Genomic DNA, 15,231 nt, shown 5'->3' with positions numbered 1-15,231 from the left:
GTGCAGCCATTCTTGTGTGGGAACTGATGGGCATTAACCAAACTCCATCAGTCAACAAGATTGGATGGAAGAGGGTGACAGCTGGTACAGAGAATGTGAAAGGACATAAGGCAAAGCCTCAGAAGGCCAGGCCGAGTGCTTCCCACGGTCTCTCTGGCTTCAAGGAGGCCCTTGTGGTGGGACCGTTGCGGAAGAATAGGCGCTGCCTGGTGGGTAGCTCCTGGTGTTTGGTGGGCTTGCCCTCCAAGTTCCCTGGGCTTGCGATTCCTGCTCATAGGAGGCTTCTTGCTTTTCTCTCCTCTGCAGTGTCGAGGGCGAGGCCCCCAGCAGTGAGACTGGCACGTCCCTGGACAGCCCCTCGGCCTATCACCAGGGCCCTCTAGTGCCCGGCTCCAGCCTGAGCCCAGATCACTACGAGCACACATCTGTGGGAGCCTATGGGCTGTACTCGGGGCCGCCGGGGCAGCAGCAGCGCACGAGGAGGCCCAAGCTGCAGCATTCGACCTCCATCCTGCGGAAGCAGGCCGAAGAGGAGGCCATCAAGCGCTCACGGTCACTCTCTGAGAGCTATGAACTCTCCTCAGACTTGCAGGATAAGCAGGTGGGTGGCACAATCCCTGGGACCACATGGGGAGGCGTGTTGGCTGTGTGTGCGTATGTGTCCTCCAGGGTTGCTGGACTGTCCCCTCATGGCCAGGCTGTGGAGGACAGTGGTGTGTGTCTGAGTGTCACAGCCCTGCACTGCCAGGACACACGGGTTACACACGGCCGGCCCTGTGTCTCCTTAATGGCTCCTTAGCATTGAGAGGTGGACAAGCTTCTCATGCACATGCGGGCACCTTAGCTGTGGCCCAACCCCAGGGCCCTTTCCAGACACTGTGCTCCTTCTTCCTGCCCGCATCTACCATATGACCTGCTCTATATGGTCCCATCTTCCTGTTTGTCCTTTAAAGAGTGGAATTTGGGCCTGGTGTGGCACTCGGCTTCCTGAGGGAGCAGTGGGAGTATTGCCCAGTGTGGGTCTTGCTCCCCGGCAAAGCATCCCCTGCTCAACACCCTCTTCACCGTGCTTGAGGCCTTGCCCTGTGGCCTTGAACAGCTTCGCCTTCCTTGACTCTGCTCACTCTCTACCTGTGAGTTGGGACAAGGGATCCAGCAGGTAGCCAGAGCCTGATAGGAAATAACCACCCCTGCCTGCTACTGAGGTTCATGGCCCCAAGGCCAATCCAGTGTCAAGGAGGACAGCTTCTATTCCTCTAGTCGGTTATGCTCAGATCCAGAGTGGATCACACATGTGCAGCAAGACCACTAAGTTAGAACCGGAGAAGGTGCAGACTTACTGGAGGCTGTGGGGATTATTACAGCCGGTACAGACGGGGCTGGCTGCAGCTGCACAGTCCCCTTCCATGTGTGTTAGCTGCCTGCCCAACAGGTGCTAGATGCTGTGCTGTAGGCTGGGGAGTCAGCAGTGGACAGGATGAACCCCCACTCTTGAGCTGTTACTCAGTGTGAGATTGGCCATGGCAAGTTAGCAGTCAAGAGCCAGTTGAATTCCAGTTGGAATTCCAATTCTAGGTGTTATCAGATTGGGGAAAGAACTAGTGTGGCTATGAGAGGCACAAGCGTTGGACAGGGGTGGTTAGGGCATCCCTTTAGACTGGCAAAAAGGGTGTTCCAACAAGAGGCCCTATAGCAAGAACGGGCTTGGTGCCTGTGAGAGATGGAGAGGTAGTAATGAAGAGGTAGTCATCTGGCCCAGAAAGAAGAAAGGCCCCTGAGCATTGGACACTGCCAAGCTTCCCAATAAGCAAGGCAAATGAGGGACCAGGACAGTCTGCAGGGATAGTCACCAGGGGATGTATGCCTGACTCTATACCAGTAGGTAAAGTCTTTGATGCAATCTCCCTTTAGTGAAAGAGACTAAGAATGAACTCAGGTACACCTCCATCTGACCCTGGCCCTCTGCATCTTCTGGGGTTTTCCGTTCCTGAGAATAAGGGGCCTAGGTGGATGTCAGGGACTATCCCTGAGTCACTTAGAGGTGATAGTGATAGTTCCTCTGTGTCAAAGAGCATTCCTTTCAGTTCCCTGTCCCCACTATTCGGAAGTGTCACAATGAAAGAGCTCTGGCCAGAGTCAGCTTCACTGCCCATTAACCATGTGACCTGGCCAGTTGGTTTCCTCCTCCTTGCCATCTAGGGACTGGGGTGAAGCACCCCAGGGAGAGTGGGAATTGCTGCATCAGATGAGAGCATGCTATCCCTGGAGTAGCTGGTTGGTAAGTATATGTTAATTGAGTTTTCTCTGGGCCTCAGGAAGCTTTGGGACTGGGTCTTGTATGAATTCAGGAGGTAAGAGCAGGCTTGTGTTATTATATCCTCTTGAGGGAGAGGAACTGTATGTGTTTCTGCCTTCCCACAGCCTGATCCCTGCAGGCACACACACATGGCCTCAGGGAGACTGGTCTGGTCTTTACTGGTCAGGGTCAAAGTGAGTTCTAGTGGTCCTGGTGCCTGGGACCCCTCTGCCCCAAGGTTGGCAGGAGGGCCCAGAACCACAGGCTGAAAAGAGAGGGAGGGAAGAAGCAGCTTCCTGGAAGCACTGTAGGCTTTGTGAGCTCCAGTCATAACCCATGAAACAGAAACTTTCTGGTTACAGATGTGGAAGTGAAGTCATCTCTTTGGATTGTGTTCAGTAACTTCAGGGTAAGGGAAAAAAAACAACCTCCCTGGCTGTCTGTGGGCCTGGCTGGGCTTTGGAAAAGCCGTTTTGAATCCCTTTTTCTATGCAGCCTGCCTGCCCCTCCCAAAGGCCCAAGAAGAGCTGATGTGTTTGGTGTTTGGAAGCTCTTCTGGCCTGTTTCAGGGGCGTGGCTGAGTTAGGGTGGCCCCACAGAGCCAGCACATTCAGACGGAGTGATGCTGACTTGCTTTGCAGAGGGGTACACAGAAATGGGAAGTCACTTATGCAGGCCACACACCCGAGAAGCCAAATTACCAGGTGTGTAAGGTTCCTCTCACCAACCCTGGTAGCCCTGAGCTACTGTCTAACTCTACTCTGCCACAGCTTTTGTTTTGCTCAGTTTAGCATGTTTCAGACCTGGGTCTGTCTAGTCCTCTTAACAGACCCTGCTTCTCAAGGGCAGGGCCTGGTGTCTCCATTTCTGTTGCTTTGTTTGATGGGATGCCTGGCACGTGGCAGGCATCTGGGACCAGACAGCAGCGTATGGGGTGTTTTACCTTCTCCAGAGGAACTGATATCTCTCCTGGCCCTATGTTACATGCCTGCTGTGCCCCAGTACCCAGAGAGGCCTGACATGGTAGAGATGCCTATTTCTTGTCTTGTCTTGCCTTTGATCCTGAGGACCCTGGTTCTGACAAAGGGAGAGGGGATCCATAGCGCTCCAGGGTGCCAGGCGGGCTCTCTCCTCTGCCCCTCAGTTGGAGAAGTTTGGGTGTTTGTAAACCATAAGTGTATTCTGGGGGGTACAACTGAGGGTCTTCTGGCAAATTGCATCTGTGCTTGGTATGTGCTGGCTGTTTTGCTTCCTCCCACTTGTGCTATGTGGGAGATCCCAGTGATGTTCCCAATTTACAGATGAGGAAACTAAGGAGCTGTGCAGTTCCAAAGCTTTCTCAGGGCTCTGTGGCTAAGTGAGGCAACATTGGAAGCCAGGCACCTGGTCTTGAAGCCTGCAGACCATGCTCAGCACTCAGGGCCTTGCTGAGACCTTTTGCAGGCCTCCTAACCTGTGCATGCCTCCGTTTCTTCTACCACCCTGTGTGTGTTTGTGAAGCTGTTCAGCACAGGCTGTGCCAGGATCCAAGGCTTCTGTGAGCTGGAGGCATTGTCTGTGAAGTCCATTGGGAGACTTACAGGCTGTCACTGTGAGCAGTGCAGTGAGAAGTGCCAGGACTTTCCTTGTGGTCATAGCCCTTTGGGGGTTAGGGAGCCAGTAGGTGCCCTCATTCTTCTCTCTGTCCTCCACCAGGTGGAGATGCTAGAACGCAAGTATGGGGGGCGCCTCGTGACCCGCCATGCGGCCCGCACCATCCAGACGGCGTTCCGCCAGTACCAGATGAACAAGAACTTTGAGCGGCTGCGCAGCTCCATGTCAGAGAACCGCATGTCGCGCCGGATCGTGCTGTCCAACATGAGGATGCAGTTCTCCTTCGAGGGGCCTGAGAAAGTGCACAGTTCCTACTTCGAGGGCAAGCAGGTCTCAGTGACCAACGATGGCACCCAGCTGGCAGCCTTGGTGCCCCCTGAGTGTGGCGACCTTGGTGAGTCATCTGCACTCAAGTCCCCAGCCCCTTCCAGTGACTTTGCAGATGCCATCACAGAGCTGGAGGACGCCTTCTCCCGGCAGGTGAAGTCCCTGGCCGAGTCCATCGATGATGCCCTCAACTGCCGCAGCTTACACACTGAGGAGGCGCCCGTTCCTGATGTGGCGCGGGCCCGGGACAGTGAGCCCAAGTCGGCCCTGCACAGCATGGACCACCACAAACTGGATGAGATGACAGCCTCCTACAGTGATGTGACCTTGTACATCGATGAGGAGGAACTGTCACCACCTCTGCCCATGTCACAGGTCGGGGACCGGCCGTCTAGCACTGAATCTGAGCTGCGGCTGCGGGCTGGGGGTGTGGCCCAGGATTACTGGGCCCTGGCCCATAAGGACGACAAGGCGGACACAGATACAAGCTGCCGGAGCACGCCCTCATTGGAGCGTCAGGAGCAGCGGCTGCGGGTAGAACACCTGCCTTTGCTCACCATTGAGCCACCCAGTGACAGCTCTGTGGACCTCAGTGACCGCTCAGAACGCGGCTCGCTCAAGAGGCAGAGCGCCTATGAACGCAGCCTCGCTGGACAGCAAGGCAGCCCCAAGCACGGCCCCCACGGTGGTCCTCCTAAAGTCCTCCCACGAGAGGAGCCTGATCTGCGGCCCCGGCCCCCCAGACCCCTAGACAGCCACCTAGCCATTAATGGTTCTGCCAACCGGCAGAGCAAGTCCGAGTCAGACTACTCAGACGGGGACAATGACAGCATCAACAGCACATCCAATTCCAATGACACCATCAACTGCAGCTCCGAGTCCTCCTCTAGGGACAGCCTGCGGGAGCAGACCCTCAGCAAGCAGACATACCACAAGGAGACCCGCAACAGCTGGGACTCGCCTGCCTTCAGTAACGATGTCATCCGCAAGAGGCACTACCGCATCGGCCTGAACCTCTTTAACAAGTGAGTGCCATCCCCCTACAGCCACAAGGAGGGCAGCGTAGGGGGAGCACAGGGCCAGCAGCAGTCACAACTCAGGGCCTTGGCACGGCAAGCAGGGAGTGTGTGTGCTTTCACCGCTGTGTGGCTTTACATGCCCTGAGATTCAGAAGGTGCTAGTGTGTGTGTGTTGACACTACCTGGTGTCTGTTTTCAGGGGAGATTACAACCCCAGAAGTAGAGATCTGGTCTCTCATGAAGGCCACTCTCATGGGGGATGGCAGATTTCACTGACCACCATGTAGACATAGAATGAGGGATTTGCTGTGGTAAAGGAACTTGGGTCCTGTCCATCACATCTAACCAGCTGTATAACACAGCAGGCTGGGAGGGTGGAGATCCAGAGCCATGTCCAACCAGGCACAAGAGCTAATGCAGATCCCTAGGCCTGGGAGTCCCAGGGCAGACGCAGGACCCGTGTTTGAGGGAGGCTAGGACTCAAGGTCTTGAGAGCTTTGTGATTTGGATGCACGGAGTTGAATGTGTGCCTCTCGCCAGAGTCCCAGTCAGTTAGGGCAGTCCTGGGCACAGATCTGAGGAGTAAAGCAGTATTTCTTCTTAACACAGGCAAAAAATAGCAAGAGGAAGGGGATGAGGCCGAGCACTGCTTTGGAGGAGTGTTGATTGGCAGACTGTTCAACTTGAGCTCTCACAGTTTCCGGGTACCAGGCCTCAGGGATTTAAGTTTGTCAAACACTGTTCTGGTATGGGCTCCCCCAGGGATTGTAGATATGGAAAGGATGTAGCCAGCCTGCCCAGTGGTTACTGATGCCGATCCTAGGAGCTAGGGCCAGGCATTAGCTTTCTTAGAAGGTCACATTAGGGTGCTGGGTAACACAGTGGGAGGGAGTTCATTTCCAACTCTGTCCCAAAAGTCTGCTCCCATGGCTGCTTAGAAATACCCCAAGGTTATGTCTATACCAGGTCCCTGGGGAGAGCCTGGACTAAGGGAGATTTCACAGGTGTGGACTAGTGGAGACCAGCAGTAAGGAACTGGCAACCTCCGTCAACCTGTTCGTTTTAGCTTTTGTGAAGTCGTTGTTGTTCTCTTCATTGTAAATTCCATGTGTGACCTGTGACTGCATGTTCCATAGAAAAGAAAAGCTATAGGAGCACATCCTTTTGGGTTCATAGTCTCTGGGAGTCTCCTGTTTTCTTCCAGATCTTTTATTTGTGCATGTTCATGTGTCCTTCTAAGGAACCATGGATCACCATGGTGAAGCTACATGGTTAAGCTCTGGGACTAGGCTGATTAGCTTCAGATCCTGACTTTCCTGTTCTCTACCTGCTCTTCACTGAGCAGTGCAGCTTGCTGTTGGGTGTACGTATCTGTGAAACAGGGCTTATCAATGGTGTCTACTTGATAGGGTTGTGAGATGTATGTGGTGCTAGAGCAGAATGTGGCACACCTGGTCCTTCATGACATCATTTGTGGCTTGGGACTATATGACCTTTGCCCTTTGTGTTGTTACTGTACAGCTTGCTGTTGGTCTTCCTGTCTGCTACAGTGTGGTAGTCCATGTGGAGAGACCTGTAGGGTTTTGGCATTGTTCCTCCACTTGTTCATGACTTCCTAGAGTATTTGAGTAGATGGGAGCACCTTCTACAGAGTCCCAAGAGAGTCTCTAGGAAATATAGCTACAGTGGAATTATTTGGTTCTAGGTAGCCACACTTTTAACTGACAGAGAAACTGTCAAATTGCTGTTGAAGAGGGGTTGTTCCCAGACTCACCCTCTGTGGTTGGATTTGAGTGTTCTTGCCCCATGCGTGTTAGTTCTGGGGATTAGCCTTTTCCCTCCAGCCAGAGGGTGCATATTTTGTCTCTTTTGTTCCGCAGCTTTCTCCAAAAGGGGGTGTGTCCATATATGGATTTTCTTTAAGATGCCTGTTAATATCCCCGCCCATTTTTTTCTGTGACTGTCTGCCAATCTCGAGGATCTGTTGGTGGGAGTTCTTTATGTGCTATGAGTGCTAATCTCTGGTAATCACAAACATTTTATCCTGTCACTTGTCTTTTCATCTCTTTTTTTGATTTTGAGTCTTTGGAGATGTAATTCCACCTTATAAAATTCATCTTACATTTATGAGATAAGAGTTTTTAGTTATACATTTCTAAACTTTTATGTTCTGTTGCATAATAATTTTAATTAGACAGATCATCAGCATTTTAAAACACACACACTGTCTTTTTATGTTTTGTTTTCGAAGACTCGGCCCCAAATCAAACAGTTTTAAAACTTCTTCAGTACTTTCTTAGTTTTGTTTTGTACACTTGAGGACTTTAGTCTGGAGTTTATTTTGGAGACAAAGCTAGAGTCTTTTATCTTGCCCCATGAATTAACCAGTGGCCTCCAAGTTGAATCATCTGTGCTTTCTCTGCTAACGTGAAATGTCATCTCATTCCCACATGAACATGGGTCTCTGCTTGCACCCTTTTATTCAGCAACTATGTGTTGGCCACCGTCTATATGCCAGGCACTATTGTAGGGGCCTGGGACATATTAGGAAACAGAATAAAGATCCTTGCAGAGCTCCATGCTAATGGCTAGAAGATTTGTTTGTTTATTCTTCTGCCAACATCAGATTTTTTTTTTTTACCTGCTACAGTTTTATATGTATTCTTATTAGGGCAAAAAGCCCTCTTCAGTTTGTTAAAAAAAAAAAAAAAAAAAAGATCTTGGCCTTGGCTCTTCTTCAGTTTGAGCCTTTCCTGGGTGGTGGTTCTACAAAGCAAATTTCAGGGTCAACTCCTTAGGAACAATGGAAATTTGTGATGGGGAGTGGAATCACCTTCTGCTACAATGTGGACTTGGGAAACCTGCCCCCTTTATGCCATTGTGGGATAGGACTGGTGGGTTCTTTAAGTTAAGTCAAGTTTATTTAAATGAAAACGAAAATGAATCCAGTCCATGAAGTGCACTAAATGCATCTCCAGGGCTCCCTGGTCACTTGTGGTGGGTGGCTATTTCTATTGGGCAACACGGACCCAGAATAGTCCCATCATTCTTAGACATGCTGGTTCGAAGCCCTGACAGGAACAGACCCACTGGGCTCTCCATTGGCAGGAGCCATTGGGATTTCATGTGGGACACTCCTCTGCCCCTCACAGAGGCTGCAGGATGCTAGGAAGGGTGGTGGTGCCTGACAGAATTCCCAGATCAGCCGTGCCTCAGTCTCCAGTCACAGGCCTCCTCTGTACTGCAGGGGTAATGATCCTGCCACTGCCAGGTGTTGGGGGGATATGGACAGAAGTTGCCTTCCTAAAATTGTGTTATTTCAACAGGCTAATCGACAGTTTGTTTCCTCTCACAGATCTGGAGCTTTCCAGTTAGTAAAGCCTTTGGCATAGATCTGTGCCCACTGCCAAGTCTCTCTGGAGCCCTGAAACACTGGCAGTTCTGCTCTGAGTAGCAGAACCCCAGCCCACTGCAAAGGCACTGGAGGCTGTGCAGCCAAGTTGCTAGATTTCCCAAGTGGCAGTCCGAGCTCAGGCCAGGGCCAGGCTGAGCTTGGATCTGCCTGTTGCCCCAGGCTGGAATCCCTCTGACTGGAGTGCCTTCTGATCCCTTTCTAGGCCCTGCACCTCATGCCCCCACCAGCCCTCACAGGAGCACTTTGAGCTGCATCTTTGAAGGTGGCCAGTTCCATTTCTCTAGACGTGGGTTACTGTGGGCTGTCACTCTAGCCACCATCAGAGCCCCTGGGGCTTTAGCACTTTCCTTGGCTCTCAGTGGCTGCTGCTGAGCCCCACCTCCACCACCCTAAAAGAAATACAGTACCAAGGGGGGCCCTGAAGGGCAAGCCAAACACGTTTTTGAAGATAATGTCCCACCTTGTCTATAGGATGAATAAGAGGAAGGCCCACTTCCAGCTCATGCTGTCAGAGAGAATTATAGGGAAAATCAGAACAGGATCAAGCAGGCAGTCCTGGGAGGGCTGAGTTTCCTGGCCCTGGGGACATGTGAACAAGTCCACGCTGCCACAGTGGCTTCTTGGCAGCTCTAGACCTGGACCACCGAGTTGGAAGGTAGTTGCAGTGCTCTGGGATTCTCTGAGTGCCAAACAAGGCGGGGACCCTCCTTGCCTCTGTGACCACCCTCAGAGTAGAAGTTGGGTGGGCTCCATTTTTTGCTCACAAGGGTCCTGGGATTCCAGCTCTCGAGGGGGTGCTAGGCAGCTCCAGTGTTGGACACAGCTGGAGAACCCCACTGCTCTCAGTCATGCTGGGACAAGAGGGGGTGTGTCCTTGGCACTGTGGCAGCCAGGAGGTTTTCTGAAGTACTGGTCCGTCTTGTGCCTGCTCCTCCCCAGAGCCTGCTGCAGCTCACCACTGCCGAGAGCTTGTAGCCAAGAGCCGAGGAGAGATGCCTGCGGCAGAAGGGGCCGGTCCCTGTGTGCTTCCTTGTGACACTTGAGTCTGAGCCTGAGGGATCAAGAAAAGCTCCACCCTTGGAGAAGGCAGTTAGTGTTGGTCCCAGGAGCAGCCAAGCAGGCCCAGGGCTGTGGCTCCCCGACAGCAACTGTCCTGAAGTGTTTGGGAGAGAAGGCTGAACACCCAGCTTGCCATAGTGGGGGTCAGGTGTAGATGGCCAAAGTGCCACTGTTGTCACTTTCCTGGGTCTTTGCAGGGTAGAGCTAAACAAGTGAAAGAAAAAGTAATTGGAGGAGTGCATTGAGAAATCACCATGAGGAGATGAGGAGCACTCGATGGCGCTGGGGGGAGCTGCTTTTCAGCAGCATTGAAGGGTGGGAGGGGAGGATGAATTTTAGAAGCATCTTGGTGCTGAAGAGGAAGTTATCTTGCTGGGCAGCCTTAGGCTAAGTTACTTACCCTTCTGTGACCTCATTTTGTTACCTGTCAAGTATGGCTTTGTATGGGCCATTCCCTCTACAGTGACACTTTTCCTGGTACCAGGTTTAATGTCCCACCGTGCAGGAGAGCTTTCCTGAGGCTGTCCCTCCTGCTCTTCTCAGCTTCCGGACATTGTGTTATCACCTGGTGTAGTTTTCCCTGACTGTGGCCTTTGCTTATGTCACATAACCAACAGTGTGGTTTTTGAGGACTTAGGGGCATGGCACTGTGATGTAGTACATCATTTATTCTTCATAATGACTCTGCTGTGTGCCTTGTTGATATCTCCATTGTACAGAAGCACAGAGAGGTTTAGCAGCTTGCCATAGGCCAGCCAGCTAGTAAATGGAGCTGAGATTTAAACCTAGACTTCTGATTCCCATGACCATGCACTTGGTCCCAGTGCTGTAGTGTGCCTTTTATGACACTCCCCCCACAAGCATGGGCGCTGGGTATGATGTTAACTGTGCTAGCACATCACCTGACAGAGAAATTGTCCAATCTGTGTTTGTGGAAGGAGGGAGGGAGGTGACCATAGAGGGTTGCACAGCTACCCAGACAAATGACACATACTCCATCTGTTTGTAGTTCTGTGCTCCGATTAAGACCCCTGGTCCCCCCGCCACCATCACCATCTCTCTGGAGAGAGATGAGTTCCCTACGGTGCATGCCAGCTAGTGTTACTCTTAGACGAGCCCAGGGGATGTGCTCCTTCAGCACACAGCAAGGAACTGTGTGCTGGGGCAGTGGGTGGAAATCCTGGCAGCCTCAGAGCCATCAGGAACTGTTTGGAGCAAGAAGGGTCTCATAAAGGCTTGGTAAGAGTGCTGGGAATATGAGAAGGGGCCGCACACCAGCAGGGGTGCAGTATTCTGGCTGTCTGCTGCCAGGGAGGCCGTTCGAGGCTCCTATGCCCACCCTGGAGCCCTGTACCCTGCCTCCCAGCCTGTCCTCATCAGCCTATCCCACACAGCTCCCTGCCTGGACCTCCTGCCAACACACCTTTCTAAATATGTGCTAGGAAAGTTCTAATCACTGGTCTAGGAATGAGCCTATCCCAAGGAGGTTCAACTGAAAGCTGGACCCATTCTGGATTTATGATCTCTTGTCCCTCCCCTGTGCTGCCTATGCTGTCCCTGCCCCAGTTCCTTACCCCCAAACCCTTACAAATTCAGGAGCAAACATTGTCATCTTTACCCTAAGACCATATTCTAAACTCTGCCTTTGTTCCTGCCTCCACTCCCCTGTTGCTCGGATGCTTGCCAAGGCGCTGGCTGTGTCCATCCTCAGAGTAGCCAGCAGGGACTTCTTCAACGTGGAAATCACGTCCTGTCCCTGCCCTACCCTGCCTTGTCTGGGACAGTGTGGTCTGGCTGATCATTGCTCAGCACTCCCCACTCCTCCAGGGCCTCTACTCTCCACCACCCTGGGACAGTGTAGCAATGCAAGACACGTTCTCCCCCACTCTGAGGCCCAGAAGGTGCCTGATCACTAGGGCCAGTGTTCCTGGTCACCTGCTTAGAGAAGGCCCCTCTCTGTTCCGCCTTCAGGAGCCTTTTGCTACACTCCACCATGCAGTCCCTTTAGTCTTTGTAGATGCCAGGTGATGACCCGCTCATGTGCTAAGGTGTGTCCTCAGCTGGCTCTGCTCACAGCCAACATGCCCACTGCTCTGTGTCTGGCACGAGAGAGACTCTTGGTCCTTCCTGAATCCCAGAGGAGCCTGTTTGTTCCCTGCAGCTGCTGCTGCCCTTTTCCATGTGCTCTGAGCAATGCCAGTACAGAGGAGGCTTATCCTGGAAGTCCCTGGTGCTATAGGGAACTGCATGTCAGCAGGGCAGGTGGGGATGGGGGAGGGTGGGTGGTGGCTAAGAAGGGAGCCTACTCATTTCCCAAGGAAGGAGAGAAGCACGGGCCCCATATCAGCAACCATAATGGACAAGCACCTGGGGTAGTTGATAGGATGCCTGGGGTGAGTGACAAAATACCCAGAACTGGCAGGAAGAAAGAGGCATCCTGGGGAGGAGGAAATGTTGTTCCTGTTCAGGAGAGACAACCAGTATTGACAGTTCAGCCTTTAAGAACAGAGACAGACGGCCTTGGACAAGCCCATGGGCAGGGAATAGCACCATCTATTTCTATTTGCATGCCAAGATTCAACTGGCTGGCCACTGCTCTGTGCCAAGCTCCTGGAAAAAAGGTGAGGGTATGTGGTCATCCTGGGGTAAAAATAGCAGGGTCACCTTGTAGCCAGGAGGCTTGGTTTTGCTTGTACATGGAAATAGTCTGCAGGGCCCTGTTGTCTACCAGGAGTTGCACAGGCAGTGGGACAGGCAGACACTTCATTCCTTCATCCTGCCCAGGAAACGGCAGGACCTTGACCTTTGCCTGTCAGGGTGAAGTTTCAAACATGACTGCCCAGTTAGTGGGAGAGATGACTCCTTCCAGCACCTGTGGGCTCCAAGCCACACTGCTGCCTCACAGACTCCTGGGAAATCCCAATTTCCCTAGCACGTGCACCCACCTACCACAAGTCCTTCAGGGACTTTGAGGACATGCAATGCAGGGATGAAGAGGCAGTCTGGCCTGATGACTCGCTCCTAGAGTGCCATGCAGTTCCCCTGAGTGGCCTAGTGGGCTCCACAGAGGAAGACACCTGTCCCTAAGGGTCACATGTCACCATCCTCAAAGCTCTCATGCCAGCCTGTCTCCTTCAACAATCAGACCCCCTTTGCAGGTTATCTGAATGAAAGAATACCACAGGATAAACAGGAAGTCAGCCCCAAAAGAAGGAAGGGACCTGCCTGACACACATGGATGGCGTGCCACACACAGCTGTGCCTGCACCCAGGGCCTGAGGGTATGTCAGGATTAGTGTGATGCCCACACAGCTCTTGTGGACCCCACCTGACCCCTGCAGACAGCTGGGCAGATGCAGAGGTGGCATGCTGGACCCATTTCGTACGGTTCTGAAGGATCCAGGTTCATTCCTCACAGACCTGGCAGTGCATACGTTGATTACCAAGAGGACTGGGCTGGTGATAACATTGGGCTCCTTGGGCCTTGTCTCCTGGAGGACACACTCAGCACTCCAGGGTCAGCCCAGCTTCTCTCTGAAACCCTCTTTGACTTTCCTGACAAGGCCACTGCTGTGGTCCCAGCGTAGAATTGGTCCCTTCGCATGTCCCCTTTGCTCTTGTGTCAGTGGAAAATCAGCACAGGAACCTTTGGTGCTTCCTAAGTGCATGCTGGTGGGCGAGGGGTACACAACGTGGTCAGGCCTCACGATGGGGCAAGTTCCCTGCCCTGGCTGGGTCATAGTACTTTGCATCTGAAGAGTGCTGACATCAGGTGTGTGGATTTGGGGAGGCCTCGGCGGCGACTGTGCAGGAAGTGTTCGTGTCTAGATGTTACCAGTGTGAATGTTTTATTATCTGTCAGGAGCTGGAAGGTTCAAGTCCGCCTTGAAGAACAACATGGCTCATTGACTTCCACACCAAGGGGAGCGGAGAACTTGGTGTGGACCAGGGTCAGGCAGCGGGGGTGGGGAATGGAAATGCAATTGGAGGAGGGGACAAGTGAGGATCGCTTCTACACCCACAGAGGCACATACCCCTCCGGTTTTTGGCATGGCGTATGGGTGCTTCCGAGTTACAGATTCCCCCCATATTTGAGGCTTAGGGTAGGAAAGGATAGGATATCTCAATCCAGGGTGTCCGATTGTCAGCCCGAACTGTCAGTCCTCCCCCGAGAGATGAAGTGTGACTAGAAGTCCCTAAATGCCTGAGGAAGTGAGATTGTGGGGAGGGGCAGGAGGCTGTCGCTGCCTTATGTGTGGAGGTGGCCCACCTCAGGCACCAGCTGGGGACATGGGCAGCTGGGGCTGAGGTGCTTTTTGTCACACTCCTAGGAAGCCCGAGAAGGGAGTCCAGTACCTCATCGAGCGTGGCTTCGTACCTGACACGCCAGTGGGAGTGGCCCATTTCCTGCTGCAGCGCAAGGGCCTCAGCCGGCAGATGATCGGCGAGTTCCTGGGCAACCGGCAGAAGCAGTTCAACCGCGATGTGCTTGAGTGAGTGCATGGGAGCCAGTCCCACAAAGGACACGCACTGTCAACCACGCGTCCCCTCCTGTACCCTCTGTGCCATACACTCAAAGCCAGGTGCACATGGTCATCCCTGGGAACTGAGTAGGAAGTGGTTCCAGGACCCCAAGTGTTCCTGCCGCCTTCTTCTTCTTTTAATTTATTGGAAAGGCACAATGTCAGAGAGGAGAGAAAGATCTTCCATCTGCTGGTTTACCCCATGTGGTCAGAATGGCAGGAGCTGAACCCATCTGAAGCCAGGAGCCAAGAGCATCTTCCAGGTCTCCCACATGGGTGCAGGGTCCCAAGGTTTTGGGCCATCCTCAACTGCTTTCCCAGGCCACAAGCAGGGAACACATCAGAAGTGGAAGAGCCAGGAAAAGAACTGGTGTCCATGTAGGATACCGGCACTTGGAGGTGGAGGATTAGCCTTGGGCCTTTTCTGTGAAATGGTGCAGTATTTGCATAGCACCTTCCAGATACTGTCAGTCATTTCCAGATGCTTCCTGACATGTGCAAACACCATGAAGATAATTAGACTGTACCATTGCAGAAACAATGACCAGGAAAAAAATCTTATTCATACGAATATATTTTCTCCCCCAGATATTTGATTCCTCCCTTTTCTCTTCCTTGCTCCTAGATATACGTAATGCAGTGAGTTGCCCCACCTCCACTCTGTTCCACACTCCCACACCCTGCCAGGCACATGCGTGGGCACCTACCTTCAGGCTGACTTTGTCACACACTGACCCCAGGCACTCCATCTCTCTGATGTCCTCAGTGCGTCCATCACCCGGAGCAACCTTGAATCAACCCAACACTGGACAGCTGCAGGCCTCTAGTGACCGAGCTGGCAGGAGCAGCATGTACAGGAGGTCTGGGGCTCCCTGCCTCTGCCCATTGTCTGCCTGGCTAGCATGGACTGCTCGCCCCACCTGTGCCTACCATGCCATCAGTAAGAGTGGAGGGGCTCAGAGCAGCTGACCACTCCTCCATGTGTGAACAGGCTGGCAC

The 15,231-nt window shown here is 52.8% G+C and overlaps 1 protein-coding gene across 7 annotated transcripts in view; it reads left to right on the top strand.

Annotated features, from left to right (window-relative positions):
• The window catches only part of IQSEC1 (IQ motif and Sec7 domain ArfGEF 1), a 223,956-nt gene that overhangs the window by 185,824 nt on the left and 22,901 nt on the right, over positions 1-15,231 (top strand). For all 7 annotated transcript variants that reach the window (XM_040994257.1, XM_040994261.1, XM_040994263.1 and 4 more), the window contains 3 exons: positions 307-601; positions 3,992-5,241; positions 14,041-14,202. In XM_040994257.1, coding sequence (XP_040850191.1) covers positions 307-601; positions 3,992-5,241; positions 14,041-14,202 — 1,707 coding nt within the window. The remainder of the gene's footprint in view (positions 1-306; positions 602-3,991; positions 5,242-14,040; positions 14,203-15,231) is intronic.

The sequence above is a fragment of the Ochotona curzoniae genome, unplaced genomic scaffold (assembly GCF_017591425.1).
Source record: "Ochotona curzoniae isolate NIBS_2020 unplaced genomic scaffold, NIBS_Ocur_1.0 contig_908, whole genome shotgun sequence".
Classification (NCBI taxonomy): domain Eukaryota; kingdom Metazoa; phylum Chordata; class Mammalia; order Lagomorpha; family Ochotonidae; genus Ochotona; species Ochotona curzoniae.
Note: the sequence above shows the minus strand (reverse complement) of the source record. Positions and strands in the feature narration are given on the sequence as shown.